At 44.7% G+C, this 17,333-nt stretch overlaps 1 protein-coding gene across 3 annotated transcripts in view; it reads right to left on the bottom strand.

Moving 5' to 3' along the window:
* CRHBP (corticotropin releasing hormone binding protein) overlaps positions 1-16,766 on the bottom strand; it is a 28,929-nt gene extending 12,163 nt beyond the window's left edge. Inside the window, exons 1-3 of one of the 3 annotated variants that reach the window (XM_068271729.1) lie at positions 16,712-16,766; positions 7,135-7,225; positions 5,601-5,758 (exon numbers count right to left, since the gene is read on the bottom strand). In XM_068271729.1, the coding sequence (XP_068127830.1) occupies positions 5,601-5,747 (147 nt within the window). In that variant the 5' untranslated portion in view covers positions 5,748-5,758; positions 7,135-7,225; positions 16,712-16,766. Of the gene's footprint in view, positions 1-5,600; positions 5,759-7,134; positions 7,226-7,431; positions 7,581-16,711 lie in introns of those variants that run through there. The other 2 variants (XM_068271727.1, XM_068271728.1) reach the window with 2 other exon arrangements.
* Positions 16,767-17,333: the final 567 nt, after the last annotated feature.

Here is a 17,333-nt window from a genome sequence, read left to right as displayed (position 1 = left end):
CACCTACACGACACTAACATCCCCCCCACCTACACCTAACCACTAACATCCCCCCACCTACACCTAACACTAACATCCCCCACCTACACCTAACACTAACATCCACCCCACTACACTCCTAACACTAACATCCCCCCACCTACACCAACACTAACATCCCCTCCACCTACACTCTACACTAACATCCCCCCACCTACACCTAACACTAACATCCCACCACACCTACACCTAACACTAGACAATCCCCTCCCACTATACACCTATCACTGACAATTCTGCACCGTAACACTATATCCTCCCCCTCTAACTACCTACAACCTCCCACCTACACCTAACAATAACAATCCCCCACCTACACCTAACACTGACGTAACCCCCACCTACACCTAACACTAACATCCCCCACGCTACATCCTAACACTCTAACATCCCCCGCACCTACACTAACACGAACATCCCCCCACCCTACACCTACACTAACATCCCCCCCACCTACACCTAACACTAACATCCCCACCATACACCTAACACTAACATCCTCCACCTACACCTAACTCTAACATCCCCCCACCTACACCTAACACTAACATCTCCCCCACCTACACCTAACACTACATCCCCCACCTACACCTACACTACATCGCCCGCACCTACGACACTGAACACTACATCCCCCCACCTACACCTGAACACTAACATCCCCACCTCTACTACTAACATCACCACAAACCAACCCCCACCTACACCTAACACTAACATCCCCCCACCTACACCTAACACTAACATCCCCCCACCTACACCTACACACTAACATCCCCCCACCTACACCTAACATCCACCACCTACACCACTACATCCCCCACTCCCTAACCCTAACACCCCCCTCCTACACCTAACACTAACATCCCCCCACCTACTCCTAACACTAACATCCCCCACCACACCTACACTAACTCCCCCACTACACTACACTAACACCCCACCTACACCCTAACCTAACACCCCCCACCTACTCTACACTACACCCCCTACACTCTAACACTAACATCCCCCCACCTACTCACTAACACTACATCCCCCACCTACACCTAACACTAACATCCCACCTACACCTAACACTAACATCCCCCCACCTACACCTAACACTAACATCCCCCCACCTACACCTAACACTAACATCCCCCCACCTACACCTAACACTAACATCCCCCCACCTACACCTAACACTAACATCCCCCCACCTACACCTAACACTAACATCCCCCCACCTACACCTAACACTAACATCCCCCCACCTACACCTAACACTAACATCCCCCACCTACACCTAACACTAACATCCCCCCACCTACACCTAACACTAACATCCCCCCACCTACACCTAACACTAACATCCCCCCACCTACACCTAACACTAACATCCCCCCACCTACACCTAACACTAACATCCCCCCACCTACACCTAACACTAACATCCCCCCACCTACACCTAACACTAACATCCCCCCACCTACACCTAACACTAACATCCCCCCACCTACACCTAACACTAACATCCCCCCACCTACACCTAACACTAACATCCCCCCACCTACACCTAACACTAACATCCCCCACCTACACCTAACACTAACATCCCCCACCTACACCTAACACTAACATCCCCCACCTACACCTAACACTAACATCCCCCCACCTACACCTAACACTAACATCCCCCCACCTACACCTAACACTAACATCCCCCCACCTACACCTAACACTAACATCCCCCCACCTACACCTAACACTAACATCCCCCCACCTACACCTAACACTAACATCCCCCCACCTACACCTAACACTAACATCCCCCCACCTACACCTAACACTAACATCCCCCCACCTACACCTAACACTAACATCCCCCACCTACACCTAACACTAACATCCCCCCACCTACACCTAACACTAACATCCCCCACCTACACCTAACACTAACATCCCCCCACCTACACCTAACACTAACATCCCCCCACCTACACCTAACACTAACATCCCCCCACCTACACCTAACACTAACATCCCCCCACCTACACCTAACACTAACATCCCCCCACCTACACCTAACACTAACATCCCCCACCTACACCTAACACTAACATCCCCCCACCTACACCTAACACTAACATCCCCCACCTACACCTAACACTAACATCCCCCACCTACACCTAACACTAACATCCCCCACCTACACCTAACACTAACATCCCCCCACCTACACCTAACACTAACATCCCCCCACCTACACCTAACACTAACATCCCCCCACCTACACCTAACACTAACATCCCCCCACCTACACCTAACACTAACATCCCCCCACCTACACCTAACACTAACATCCCCCCACCTACACCTAACACTAACATCCCCCCACCTACACCTAACACTAACATCCCCGCACCTACACCTAACACTAACATCCCCCCACCTACACCTAACACTAACATCCCCGCACCTACACCTAACACTAACATCCCCCCACCTACACCTAACACTAACATCCCCCCACCTACACCTAACACTAACATCCCCCCACCTACACCTAACACTAACATCCCCCCACCTACACCTAACACTAACATCCCCCCACCTACACCTAACACTAACATCCCCCCACCTACACCTAACACTAACATTCCCCCACCTACACCTAACACTAACATCCCCGCACCTATACCTAACACTAACATCCCCCCACCTACACCTAACACTAACATCCCCCCACCTACACCTAACACTAACATCCCCCCACCTACACCTAACACTAACATCCCCCCACCTACACTTAACACTAACATCCCCCCACCTACACCTAACACTAACATCCCCCCACCTACTCCTAACACTAACATCCCCGCACCTACACCTAACACTAACATCCCCCACCTACACTTAACACTAACCTCTCACTTACATACAGCTAACACTAATCTCTCCCCTACGTACACCTAACACTAACATCCCCCCACCTACACCTAACACAGATATTGGTATTACAGAGATTCCGTAAAGCACTGGCACTCAGCTATTATGTATGTTTAAATACAGCAATTATTATCTCAGTACCCAGAATGGCACTATTTCCACTCGGGTGCTGCGTTCATTTCTGAATCAGATACTGCACCCGGGCCTATAGCAACAAGCTATCAAATACCAAAACTACCTATGCAACCAAACCTAGCCTTCACTAGTCAGGGCCCTGTCTGACACATATGGAGCTCAGGCAAAACAACATTTGTCACCCCTTTTACTCCCACCTTACCCCCCACACACCATCAGTACACACATTGTATAGACTAGTGGAAGGCACCCTATTTTGGGAAGCAGGGGCATAGCAATAGCCATAGCAGCTGCTATGGGGTCCCTGGAGAAGAGGGGGGTCCAGGTGGTACTTAATGTATTCACCATTACATTTCTTGTGTTCTTCCACCCTCTAACTTTGTCTCAGTGTCCATGAACTATGTGCAGTGCTGATTGCATGCAAATGTAAATTGCCCAATTAACTTTTATCCATAGGGTAGGGGCAGGTGGCATTGCTTAAGAGTGCCTCTATCTGAGGGCCCCATGAAAGTTTTGCTATGGGGCCCTATAATCTCTAGCTATGCCACTGTTAAAGCGGTATATAACTTTGCATTTCAACTTTGCTCTAAAACATTATTTACAGCATATTATAAGCAACCAGCATTTTTTTTTTACTAGACCAGCATTGGAAGGGTTAAACACACAGCTTTAAAGTTCCTGGAGAGAACTTCTGCCGCATCCGAAGCTTACATAGATACATTTCAGCAAAACAAAATGTAACAACTGTGGAATGTGACTCACTCTGTCTGACTGCAGGAGCTGGAGGACAGCCAAAGAGTGTGTAACATTCACCACTTGCTACATTTTTTTACTGAAATGTATCGATTTAAACTTCGGCTGCTGGGAGCAGCTCTCTCCACAGAACTTTAAAACTCTGTATGTAACCCTTCCAATGCTGGTCTAGTAAAAAAAAAAATGCTGGTTGCATATAATATGCTGTAAATAATGTTTTAGAGCAAAGTTGAAATGCAGGGTTATATTCCGCTTTAAGGAGAACACCAGCCAATGATTACACTACAGGGATGATATATTGCTGTTACTAGGAAATGCTGAATACATTACTGAAGACACTGGAGAGCCAGAAACATTACAGGGCACTGGAATGCTGGTATACGCTACAAGCAGCACTGAATCGCTGGATTACACTACAACCAGCACTGGAATGCTAGAATACTCCACAAGTAAACAGTGGCCAACTGGTATACACATGAAACAGCACTGAATCACTGGATTACACTACAACCAGCACTGGAATGCTAGAATACTCCACAAAAAAACAGTGGCCAGCTGGTATACACTACAAGCAGCACTGAATCGCTGGATTACACTACAAGCAGCACTGGAATGCTAGGAGCTGTTGGAACTGTTTGACGTAATCACATGATGGTCAATCACACAGATTATTGGAGTCATTTGGTCCAGATGCAAAAACAGCTCCCTGTCCTCCCTGTCCTCCCTCTGCAGGTGCATTTCCCTTTGCTGCTTTCCATGCCACGGGGGACCACTGGTGTGGTATTCAGAGAGAGAAGAGCCACCATGATGAATTTGGGTCTGGGGAGGGGAAATTGGTAATTTTTATATGATGCTGTGTGAGCCAGTTGATGCCAGTGAGGGATGAAAAAAATTGCAAAGTAAAAGAAAGAGGAAACAGAGTGGCCAAAAGCAGGTCATTTTTAATAGCCTCAAAATCTGACAAAATCATTGCCTTCTATCACATCAATGCCCTGCACATTAACAAACTGGGCAACAGGTACATGTACAGCCAAATTCAATTCCCACACCCAGCTTTAGGGGTGTTCGGAAATGCCCATTTCCAATTCTGTGAAAATTGTGATTTCTGCCAATGCTACAGACTTTCGTCTTTGGGGCTACATCTTCTCTTCTCCCTCCCATGCCACAGGTCATCACAGGCATGCAGAAACACATGGGCCATCTCTCTTTGCCTAGTGCGACTTAAGTTCCAGGGGACAAAAAGGAGGAGGTGGTAGTCTTATATAATGACAGGATGCAAATACAGGGACCAGCAGAGTGCTGGATGGAGAGAGGGAGGTGTTGCACAGCTGCAAAGTCCTGTAAAAGTGAACAGGGTGGCCAAAAAGAACAGGGCATCTTGCATTTGGTCACTCCTAAGTACCTCTTAATCACACTTATCGGCCACATCAATGAAAATGCTGGCAGCAGATCGATGGCCCATAGAGTTGCATTGGATCTAACGGTGCAGTAATGTCCTTAGATCGATTTTCAATAGATTTCCAATAGATTTCATCCTGAAATCTATTTGAAATCTGTTCCTAGTATGTGGCACACATCAGATAGATTTCTGTCAGATTCGACCTGACAGGCATCTGACAGAAATCTATCTGATGGTCGAATCTGCTGCAAATCTATAAGTGTATGGCCACCTTTATAGTCATTCTGAGATACATGAGCTGACATGCTGTAAATGTACAAGCCATAAGAAACTGCAAGCTTACCTTTAGGATATCACCTCCAAGGCAGTCTATATTTACAAAGTTGTATTCGATGGTGATGAGCTCCTCTGGGTCTCCAATGAGGAAGAGAGCACAGTGCAGCTGAGGCTGTGCTGCCGTGAATGTGAACTGCCCATCTATACTTAGCATGTCAATGCATCCTGGCAATGGAAAATAGTTAGTATCGTAATTAGCCACATGCTTCATCAGGAAACACAGAAAGTCAGATGAGTTTATGAGGATGTATGACCATTCATGTTCTTGTGCTGCCATCTCTTAGGTCTTATTGCTCTAAAGGTGACCACTAATGATCCAATCTTTTTCACCCAAATCTATGTAGTAGAAGTGTCAATTAAGTGAATATATTAAATGGATAATTTAGGCAGTTCCCATATATATTACATAAACATAGAAATGTTAAGATTGGATCATTAGTGGCCACCATAAGACTGGTCTTGGCAAAACTGCTCTGATTCCATGAAGGATCAAAGTATTATATTATTCTTCTTCTCTCACATTGATCAGCCAACTCTATTTACTATAGAAGTATACCACTAACTTATTATTATTATTTTCAACTTTATGTTTATTGAAATAAAAGTGTACAAAGAAAGAAGTTATTATATTATTTTTAAAGTTCCACTCATCACTTTGCTGCATACTGTTTCTTCAGTTCTACAGTTAATAATAATAATAATAATAATAATGTTTGTATAATTTCCAGAGCACATAGCCATTACTTGTGCTATCAGATTATAATATGTATTTCTTGAATGTTCAATGAACTCGGTTTACTGTACAATTATACATATGATGTATTATCATTATTATTATTATAATATTATTATTATTATTATTATTATTATTATTATTATTATTATTATTATTATTATTATTATTATTATTATTATTATTGTAGGGCTCCTGCCTTCATCTGCCACATAATATCATGCCTTCACTTCTGCAGCCTGTATTCAGATATGATTTTTTTATTTATTAGCATGTTGCATAATTACACACACACACACACACACACACACACACACACACACACACACAGACAGACAGACAGACAGACACACACACACACATAGACACACACATAGACACACACACATAGACACACACACATAGACACACACACACACACGCACACACACGCACGCACGCGCACACGCACGCACGCACGCACACACACTCACATACACACACACTCGTCATGTGTGCCGCAAGATATAAATGTGTTTTTCAAAAATAACTGAAGGATTGATTTTATGTTTATACTCTCTTAGCTAATGTTGAGTAAGTTAAATGAACTCAGTTTGCTAAACAAATATACATTTGACATAGTACTATTGTTATTACTATGTTGCATCATTTACTAACCCTATATATTTCCCCAAGTCAGTACTGTTTACAAATATACCTGAAGACTTGGGTTAGTATTCATGTAGTGTGAACATTACTGATACACATGAATATGCCCAATGAGAGCTAAATACGCTTTATAAAATATTTTTAAAAAATGAATACTTACTCAGTGATCGCTTATAAATCTGCTCTTGAGATAATTCCCTCTTAATATCCGTGTTCAATAGAACCAAAGCATCTTCCGTTGCATCTCTTACCTAAGAAAAAAATATTAGATGCTATTTAATCAATATGAAAATAAAAAAAAATCACATTTAGTCAAATCCATTTTTATTTAAGATAATAGTTTAAAAAAAAAATGAAAAAAAGTTTTCTTTTCTTTTTTTCTATTTATTATATTAAATCCCAGCAGCACGGCCCCAGGTGTATTAGGTGTAAGGGATGGGAGACAGGATAAGCTCACCTGTATATACCTGCACTGTCCCCTGAGTGTTGCCAAGAAGATAAGCAGCACATGCCAGTGAATGCTATGAGCCAGACTCATGCTGCAGATGCACTTCTGCTCCTCTGCTGTGTGTGTGTGTGTGTCTGCTAAAATCCCTTCTTGTCTTATGTTGATATTAGGAGGAGCTAAAGGGGATTCTCTGACAGACCCCTTTATATAGAGAGCTGAAGGGGAAGGAACCTGGTCCTCTGACTGATAGAAGCTCAGTAACCACGGGTTACCCTGTCTGCATAAAAAAATATATATTCTTTGTATTTGGCAAGGGTTAAGAACACCAAATCCTACCGAAGTCACACGTTATAATTGGGAGACATAATTTAAGATGCTTGCTGTACTGAGGGAAATATAAACTGTTTAAACATCCTACCAGCAACATCAATGTTGGTACATTTCCACAAGGCAGTGTTAAGAGCAGTAATATCTAAAGCTCTGTAGCACATTAAACACATCACATATTCCCTTTCTTCACTCTACAAAATAAAACTGAATTTACACATTGATTATATTTTTTTAAATTATACTTTAGACCTTTGAATGGAGTGTATAGTGTTCATTTTAGCTATGTTTTCAAATGTTATTGATGGTGTTGTTTTCAAAAAACAACAGCTTTTATTTTAATTATTATTAATATTGATTTATAAAGTATCAACATATTCCGTGGCACTGTACAAAGTAAGAAACAAACATGGGGTACACAATAATACAGACAATGGTATACACCACTATACAAAATACAGAGTTAGAACAAAATACAGAATCGTTACAAAATACAGAATTGGTAATTACAGTGACAAAGGTAACGAAAGAAAAAAATAAAATATGTAACAAAATCCAAGACACAAAAGCGTGAGAGAACCCAGCCCTTGCAAGCTTACAATCTAAGGGAATGAAGGGAACAGAAGGTGGAATAGTATACAATATTCATACCTAGAGGCAGTGTGTTTTAGGTTATCTAGTAGGAGCGCAACTTGGCCAGAGGTCAAATGGGAAATGGCCCAAAGTAGAGCGTATGTTTGATGGAAAAAGTGAGTTTTGAGGACAAAGATATCAAAGGTTGGGGAGTAAATTATGCGTTGTGGCAAGGGATTCCAGAGGAGGGGGGAATCATTTCAGCTATAACAGATACATGGTTCAGGTTCATGTTGTGCTTTACTGTGCAAGAAATCAGGACTCTGACATTGGGCATGATTTCTAAGTTATTTCTAGGGATCTCCTAGCATGTTCCACTGGTATTCCACCAGTGATGGCCCATGAAGCAGGTAGATCAGCGCTGTTTCAGCAAGAGATAGGAGGTGTAGGTGGCTGTATAGTGTAATGGTTAAGGGCTTTGCCTCTGACACTGGCGACCTGGGTTCGAATCTCGGCTCTGCCTGTTCAGTAAGCCTGCAACTATTCAGTAGGAGACCTTGGGCAAGTCTCCCTAACACTGCTACTGCCTATAGAGTGCGTCCTAGTGGCTGCAGCTCTGGCGATTTGAGTCTGCCAGGAGAAAAGCGCGATATAAATGTTCTGTGTTTGTTTGTGTTTGTTTGTACATTGGGCTCTCCATTCATTTCTACCGCGAGCCCTCCATTCATTTCAATGGAGAACTGACCACAGAGCAGTGACAAGATTTAGTTTCAGCACCAGGTGGTTTCACTACACATATTGGGTGATCTTTGCTTTAGGATTTTTGATGTTGGACTTCTTCATTACGGTGAGTATTTTGTGTCATTTATTTACTTTTAGGGTTGGGGAGGACCCTGAACTTTTCATTAACCCCAAAAATACACAAATGCTCCAAAATACTTACCTGATGAAGGAGTCTAATCCCTTCTGCTGAAATGACCCGATGTCTGCACTGAAACCATCCTGTAGGGGTTTGCTGGGATACGGAGGGAAATTATTATTTTGCATTAAGAAGTGGGAGCTTGATAGGACATGGGACATCAAATATGCCAATCTAGCTAGCCTGGATGGGATTTATATAAAAAATTACAGGTATTAGGTAGTTAGAATCCTCACCCTCGCCTCAGTTATATCAGATTACAGTAATCAGAAGTTGTTGAGGGTTATGCAGTTCAAAGGTTATGTGATTGCCATTGCATGCAGCATCAAAGTAAGTTTTATTTACTGTAATTATTTTTATGACTCATGGATACTCAGAGTTTTATGTGCAAACTGCAAGAAGCGGCATGAACTGCAATCACACATCTGTTTATTACCCTTTCAGCAGCCTCCACTACATCCATATTTTTAGCATATTATAGCAGATTTTCATTTCATTTTCATTTTTGTAAAACCACTTAAGGTTTGTTTAGACATTTCTGATTTCCCCACTGGATGTGATTGTTGATGCTTGCAGATCTCTGGAGATGCCTTTGTCTCTAGCATATAACTATCAGCATACTCTCTCTATGGAATATAGGACGATCAGTAGGGATGCTCATTCGCATTTTGGGTAATTTAAATTCCCGATTAGAAATCAGCATTTCAAATTGAAAAGCAGAAATCGGATTTCAGCGGAAATACCGCATTACCGCAAGTCAGCAATATTATCCCGATCACTGGACTCGGAAGCACTGAACCAATCAGAGAATAGAGAGTCAACTCGGAAGTACTTAGCCAATCGGAGAAAGGGAAAAATGACAAAAAAAGACTCTTCAGAAATCAGAAAATGGGATTCGGATTTATGCAGAAATACTAATTTACCGGAACAATCAAAGAACTCGGAAGCATTGGACTAATCAGAGAGTACAGAGTGAACTGGGAAGTATTTGGCCAATCAGAGAATGCAAACAAATACCAAAATAAGATTTCTCAAAAATCATTAAAAAGGAAGTCAGAAGTCGGAAATCCGCAGAATCGGTAATCATCATTGGTGCAAATCTGAATTTTTGTGGATTTGGAAATCAGCATTTCCAACCATCCCTAACGATCAGCCGACAGATGTACAAATTCTTAAAGAGACTCTGTAACAAAAATGTCATCCTTTTTTCTACTATCATACAAGCTCCTAAACCTATTCTAATGTGCTCTGGCTTAGTGCAACACTTTCTACTATCACTGTCTCTGTAATAAATCAACGTATCTTTCCCCTGTCGGATTTGTCGCCCTGTGTCTGGAAGGCTGCCAACTCTTCAGTGTTGTTTACCTGTTATGCACGCCCCCCTCCAGGCCCCCTCTTTGCACACTCCTGTGTGTGTTATTTAGATTAGGCAGCCTCTCTGCTCTCTTGTCAGTGAGAGAAGAGAGCTGTCTGCCTTTTACAAGCTGGCTGGGCTGTCACATACTGAGGAATTGCAGACACAGAGCTGTCTGAAGGAAGAAACAATCAGCCTGTCACTCTTCAGTGGATGAGCTGCAGGGGGAGGAAGGTAAACACACAAATGATCTCTTGAGATTCAAAAGGAAGGCTGTATACAGCCTGCTTGTGTATGGATGTATTTTCTATGTGTGGACATACTGTACATCAACCTTCTTCCGGTTTTGGTGGCCATTTTGTTTGTTTATAAACAAACTTTTGAAAACTCTTTTTGACTACTTTTAATGTGGCGGGGAGCGGCGAAATTGTGACAGAGGGGAATAGGAGATGTCCCCTAATGCACTGGTATGTTTACTTTTGTGCGATTTTAACAATACAGATTCTGTTTAAGGATGCTATCATTTTGTTGAGTTCTCTTGTACACTAGCACACTGTTTCTGTGAAGAAACGCGGAAGAGCCGCCGCGCTGGATCAGCATGAGGCGGCTCTTTCCGCGCATGGCATGGTGGAACGCGGACGGTTAGAGCGCATGAGTCTGTTCCAAACAGGCTGTCCCAGCACGGGGAGGCCGCCGCCGGTGCTAGTGGCGGTGCGACCAACCCCGCGCACAGGGCAGCAAGCACATCACAATACAACACTGGTGTGGCTGGGACTCATAGTCCTCCAAGGCTCAGAATGACGCGCGTGCACGCAGAGAGGCAGAGCTTATATGGCAGCCAAAAAAGGGTCAGCTGACCAAGCTGGTCAGCTGACAATTCTGTCCCTTCTCATTGGTCCAACACTTAGGGAGGGGCTGGAAAGTGTTTTGGTATATATACTGATGGCTGTTCAGTTGCTGGTTGTCTGGCGTTGCGATCACTACGTGGTAGCACTCAGACCTTAGTCAGATCCGAAAGTGTGACGGGACCAGCTGGAGCTGTAATCCTACACTTAGCTAGATTCTGTTGATAGTATAAAGTACTAATTTGATTGTGATTATCTGTTATGACCTTTTGCTTGCCTGACTACTCTTCTGAACTCTGATCCTGTACCTCGCCTTTCTGATACTCTGTTGCCGAACCCCGGCTCGTCCTTAGACTCTGTTTCTGCCTCCTGATTTTGTACCTCGATATATCTGATACCCTGTTGCCGAACCTTGCCTGTACCTTAGACTCCGCCTCTGCCTTCTGAATCTGTACTTTATCTGTCCGTGTGTTTACGACCTGGCTTGTCCGACCTCAAGAACCGACCTTATTGTTAGAGGCGGTTCCCAGTCCTGATAGTGACACTCCCCCTTGAGTGTCACTCTCATTTTGTCCTTCCTGCTCTCAGCCTGACTCCTCCCCCCGGGAGAGTCCAGGTCTTCGGAAGGAATTTGTGCAGTACTCCTTACTGCTCTGAGGCTTGGTCCTCTAAGTATTACTGTTGCACCAAACACTCCTACTCTACTCAGGTGTCCAGAGGTTAGCTTATATATCTGATTATCGGTGATACTGCAGATCATCAATAATCTGGTATATATCTGTATTCCCAGTGATACTGCAGATCACCGGTAATCAGATCCTCTCTGTGCTACACCAATCGTTACAGAACGCCAGACCAAACCAATATGGACGTACACTCTGACCGTCTGGGGGTAATTGTCTCCTCAATGGACGACATCAATCGAGTGCTAGGTGGTCACCTCATTGTTTCCAGCAGTGTTTAGGGAGGCTGACGTTAGGTCAAACCAGGGTACAGGTGGAAGGTGTACCTGAATAGTACTCTGATTATTCTGATGTGTTCTGTCCCAAGGCTGCTGATAAATTACCCCCGCATCGCCCTTTCGACTGCCCCATCGACCTCCGTTCTGGTTGTATGCCACCTCGGGGCCATCTGTACAATTTATCTGGACCTGAAAAATTGGCCATGCAGGAGTATATCCGTGAAAATTTGGCCAAGGGCTTCATTCGCCCGTCCCGCTCGCCGGCCAGGGCAGGCTTCTTTTTCGTAAAGAAAAAAGATGGGGGCTTGCGGCCATGTATTGATTACCGGGGCCTGAATAAGATCACAGTGAAGAATCGCTACCCGTTGCCGTTAATAGACGATTTATTCACGCAGGTCACCGATGCGAAGATTTTTTCGAAACTAGATTTACGGGGGGCATACAATCTGGTGCGTATAAGAAAGGGCGATGAATGGAAAACGGCCTTTAATACACCGGACGGGAACTACGAGTACCTGGTGATGCCCTTCGGGTTATGTAATGCCCCGGCCGTTTTCCAATAACTCATTAATGAGGTCTTTAGGGAGGTGTTAGGGAAGTTCGTTTTAGTCTATCTAGACGATATACTTATCTTTTCTAACAACCTCTCTGAACACAGAACCCATGTCAGATTTGTACTGGACAAACTGAGGCAGAATTTACTTTACGCTAAAGTTGAGAAGTGTATCTTTTTGAGGTTACATCTGTCGCCTTTCTGGGGTATATAATCTCCACCTCGGGCCTGTCTATGGACCCTGCCAAGGTCTCCGCTGTTCTGGAGTGGCCTCAGCCGGTGGGGTTGAAGTCTTTGCAACGTTTTATGGGCTTTGCAAATTATTATAGAAGGTTCATAAAGGGGTACTCCACAGTGGTCGCACCCCTCACCAGTCTCACAAAGAAAGGGGCAGATACCACTCACTGGTCTCCTGAGGCCCTACAGGCATTCTCTACTTTGAAGGAGCTGTTCTGCTCAGCACCCATACTAAGACACGTGGACACTTCCTTTCCTTTTGTTGTTGAGGTAGACGCCTCAGAGGTCGGGGTGGGGGCTGTGCTGTCTCAGCGTTCAGGCTTACAGGGTAGATTGCACCCGTGTGCCTATTTTTCTCGGAGGTTCTCTCCAGCAGAGAGAAACTACGATATAGGCAACAGGGAGCTCCTAGCCATTAAACTGGCCTTTGAAGAATGGCGTCATTGGTTAGAAGGAGCAGAACATACGATCACTGTTTATACCGACCACAAGCATCTGGAATACATCGAGGGGGCTAAGAGGTTAAGCCTTCGTCAGGCTCGATGGTCCCTGTTTTTCTCGAGGTTCACATTTATGATTACGTACACTCCGGGCAGTAAGAATACTAAGGCAGATGCGCTCTCCAGGTGCTTTGAGCCAGAGACAGCACAGCCCTCTGTCCCCGAGACCATTGTCCCACGGAAATTGGTGTTAGCCACAACTGAGACTTGGGAGGACTGGAAGGAAACTTTAAGTCCTTTTCAGCAGGACATCCCGCAAGGGAAACCAGATGGGGTTTTGTTTATCCCATTACCATTCCGTCTCCAGATCCTAGAAATGGTCCATTCACACAAGAATGCTGGACATCCTGGGGCATCCAGAACGCAAGATCTGGTGGCCAGGTGTGATTGGTGGCCTTCTCTAACGGCAGATTGCAAAGAGTTTGTTAGGGAGTGTCCGGTATGTGCAAAAAGTAAGCCCTCCCGGCTGGCACCTGTAGGTACGTTGCAGCCTTTGCCCACCCCGAGTGAACCATGGACCCACTTGTCCATGGATTTTGTGGGTGAGCTTCCTAGGTCTGAGGGCATGTCGGTCATTTGGGTGGTAGTCGACCGCTTCAGTAAAATGGCCCATTTCATGCCCTTGAAAGGACTCCCCTCGGCCCAGGAACTGGCCGATTTATTCATCACTCATGTCTTCCGACTGCATGGCATTCCAGAAGACATAGTGTCCGATCGGGGAGTCCAATTTGTCTCAAGATTTTGGAGGGCATTCTGTCACCAAATGGGCATGAAACTGTCATTTTCGTCGGGCTACCACCCACAGACCAATGGTCAGACTGAGAGGGTCAACCAATCTTTGGAACAATTTTTAAGATGTTACGTTGCTGAAGCGCAGAATGATTGGGTTAAGTTTTTGCCTTACGCAGAATTTGCGCACAATAATTTAAAGAGTTCCTCCTCAGGATTCTGTCCGTTTCAGATAGTAACCGGGAAACTACCTAAATTCTCCCCATTGCCAGACGCGTCCACTCCGTTTCCAGCTCTGGAGGCCTGGCAAAGGTCATTCAAGGACATGTGGTGGACCATAAAGAATAATTTGGTGAGGGCGTTTTAGAGTCAGAAAGGTCAAGCTGACAAGAGACGTTCTTTAGAGTGGAGATTTCAACCAGGAGACTTAGTCTGGGTGTCCACTCGCCACTTGACCTTGAGACAGCCCTCAGCCAAGTTGGGGCCCAGGTTCGTGGGTCCGTTCCGGGTAGCGAGAAAGATCAACAATGTCACGTATGCCGTCGATCTTCCTGCCAGCATGCGTGGCGTAAGGTCCTTCCATGTGTCCCTGCTTAAACCTGCAATTCATGTGGGTCCCACTCCTCCTCCTCCTGTAATGATAGATGATCGACCTGAGTATGAAGTCGAGAAGGTTTTAGACTCATGCATAGTACAAAACTCAGTGCAATATTTGGTACATTGGAAGGGCTATGGCATTGAGGAGAGATCATGGGTACCTGAGGGCCGCATGCATGCAGACAAATTAAGAAGGGAGTTCCACACATTGCATCCTGATAAACCTGGTAGGAGCTGTCCGGAGTCCACTCCTCGGGGGGGGGGGTACTGTGAAGAAACATGGAAGAGCCACTGCGCTGGATCAGCATGAGGCGGCTCTTTCCGCGCATGGCAGGGTGGAACGCGGAAAAACCGACGCGTCTGACACGGCGGTTAGCGCGCATGGCATGGTGGAACGCGGAAAAACCGCAGCGTCTGACGCGGCGGTTAGAGCGCATGAGTCTGTTCCAAACAGGCTGTCCCAGCACGGGGAGGCCGCCGCCGGTGCTAGTGGCGGTGCGACCAACCCCGCGCACAGGGCAGCAAGCACATCACAATACAACACTGGTGTGGCTGGGACTCATAGTCCTCCAAGGCTCAGAATGACGCGTGTGCGCGCAGAGAGGCAGAGCTTATATGGCAGCCAGAAAAGGGTCAGCTGACCAAGCTGGTTGTCTGGCGTTGTGATCACTACGTGGTAGCACTCAGACCTTAGTCAGATCCGAAAGTGTGCCGGGACCAGCTGGAGCTGTAATCCTACACTTAGCTAGATTCTGTTGATAGTATAAAGTACTAATTTGATTGTGATTATCTGTTATGACCTTTTGCTTGCCTGACTACTCTTCTGAACTCTGATCCTGTACCTCGCCTTTCTGATACTCTGTTGCCGAACCCCGGCTCGTCCTTAGACTCTGTTTCTGCCTCCTGATTTTGTACCTCGATATATCTGATACCCTGTTGCCGAACCTTGCCTGTACCTTAGACTCCGCCTCTGCCTTCTGAATCTGTACTTTATCTGTCCGTGTGTTTACGACCTGGCTTGTCCGACCTCGAGAACCGACCTTATTGTTAGAGGCGGTTCCCAGTCCTGATAGTGACACTCCCCCTTGAGTGTCACTCTCGTTTTGTCCTTCCTGCTCTCAGCCTGACTCCTCCCCCCGGGAGAGTCCAGGTCTTCGGAAGGAATTTGTGCAGTACTCCTTACTGCTCTGAGGCTTGGTCCTCTAAGTATTACTGTTGCACCAAACACTCCTACTCTACTCAGGTGTCCAGAGGTTAGCTTATATATCTGATTATCGGTGATACTGCAGATCATCAATAATCTGGTATATATCTGTATTCCCAGTGATACTGCAGATCACCGGTAATCAGATCCTCTCTGTGCTACACCGATCGTTACAGTTTCCCAACAGAATTACAGCCCACACCCCTTTACAAGAGATGGGGTTTGCTGAGTACCCCATACTGTGAAGAATAACATCTGAATTACCCCATATATATTTGTTAGATGTTACTCAATATTTGCAAGTACATTCTTGTAAAACATTCCTTCATGCTGTTAATTACAGTAACCAAAACAGTTATTCATGGTCATTAATGCATCATTTACAGTAGCATACAGTATTTTATATCCCAAAACGCATTGTAATAGATTAACTATGAATAGTTCAAGTACCCCCTAAAATCAGCATACACACCCCAAGGGGTACACATACCACCTGTTGAGAACCTAGGCTTTAGACGACCCCTGTGTAAAATCTTGATTTTCCTCCAAGACTCTGATAACAGCCCCATGTCATTTCCGGTAGGGGTTGGTCACCTTCTGTACTGCAGGCTGGCTCCTCAGCATCAGCAACAGTTCTCTTGCTGTAAAACCTTCCTGGGAGCATCAAAACAGAATGCAACTGATGCAGTTGACTTTAGAAGATGTGCCAAGTTGTTTTTCAAGGTTTTTTTTTTTTTAATCATTAAGTTTAGCACTGAAAATAAAAATGATAAAATATATATTATTTTAAATTTGAACACATGAAAATTTTACACATAAGAAGTCCATGTTTTCTGGTGCTCCAACCACAATAACAAATTGCAGTGAGTGCTTCAACTACGGTATTGCAAAAGTATTCGGCTTGCAAAAGTATTCGGCCCCCTTGAAGTTTTCCACATTTTGTCACATTACTGCCACAAACATGAATCAATTTTATTGGAATTCCACATGAAAGACCAGTATAAAGTGGTGTACACATGAGAAGTGGAACGAAAATCATACATGATTACAAACATTTTTTACAAATAAATAACTGCAAAGTGGGGTGTGTGTAATTATTCAGCCCCCTGAGT

Source organism: Hyperolius riggenbachi, chromosome 1 (genome assembly GCF_040937935.1).
Source record: "Hyperolius riggenbachi isolate aHypRig1 chromosome 1, aHypRig1.pri, whole genome shotgun sequence".
NCBI lineage: Eukaryota > Metazoa > Chordata > Amphibia > Anura > Hyperoliidae > Hyperolius > Hyperolius riggenbachi.
This window is presented reverse-complemented; position numbering and strand designations above follow the sequence as displayed.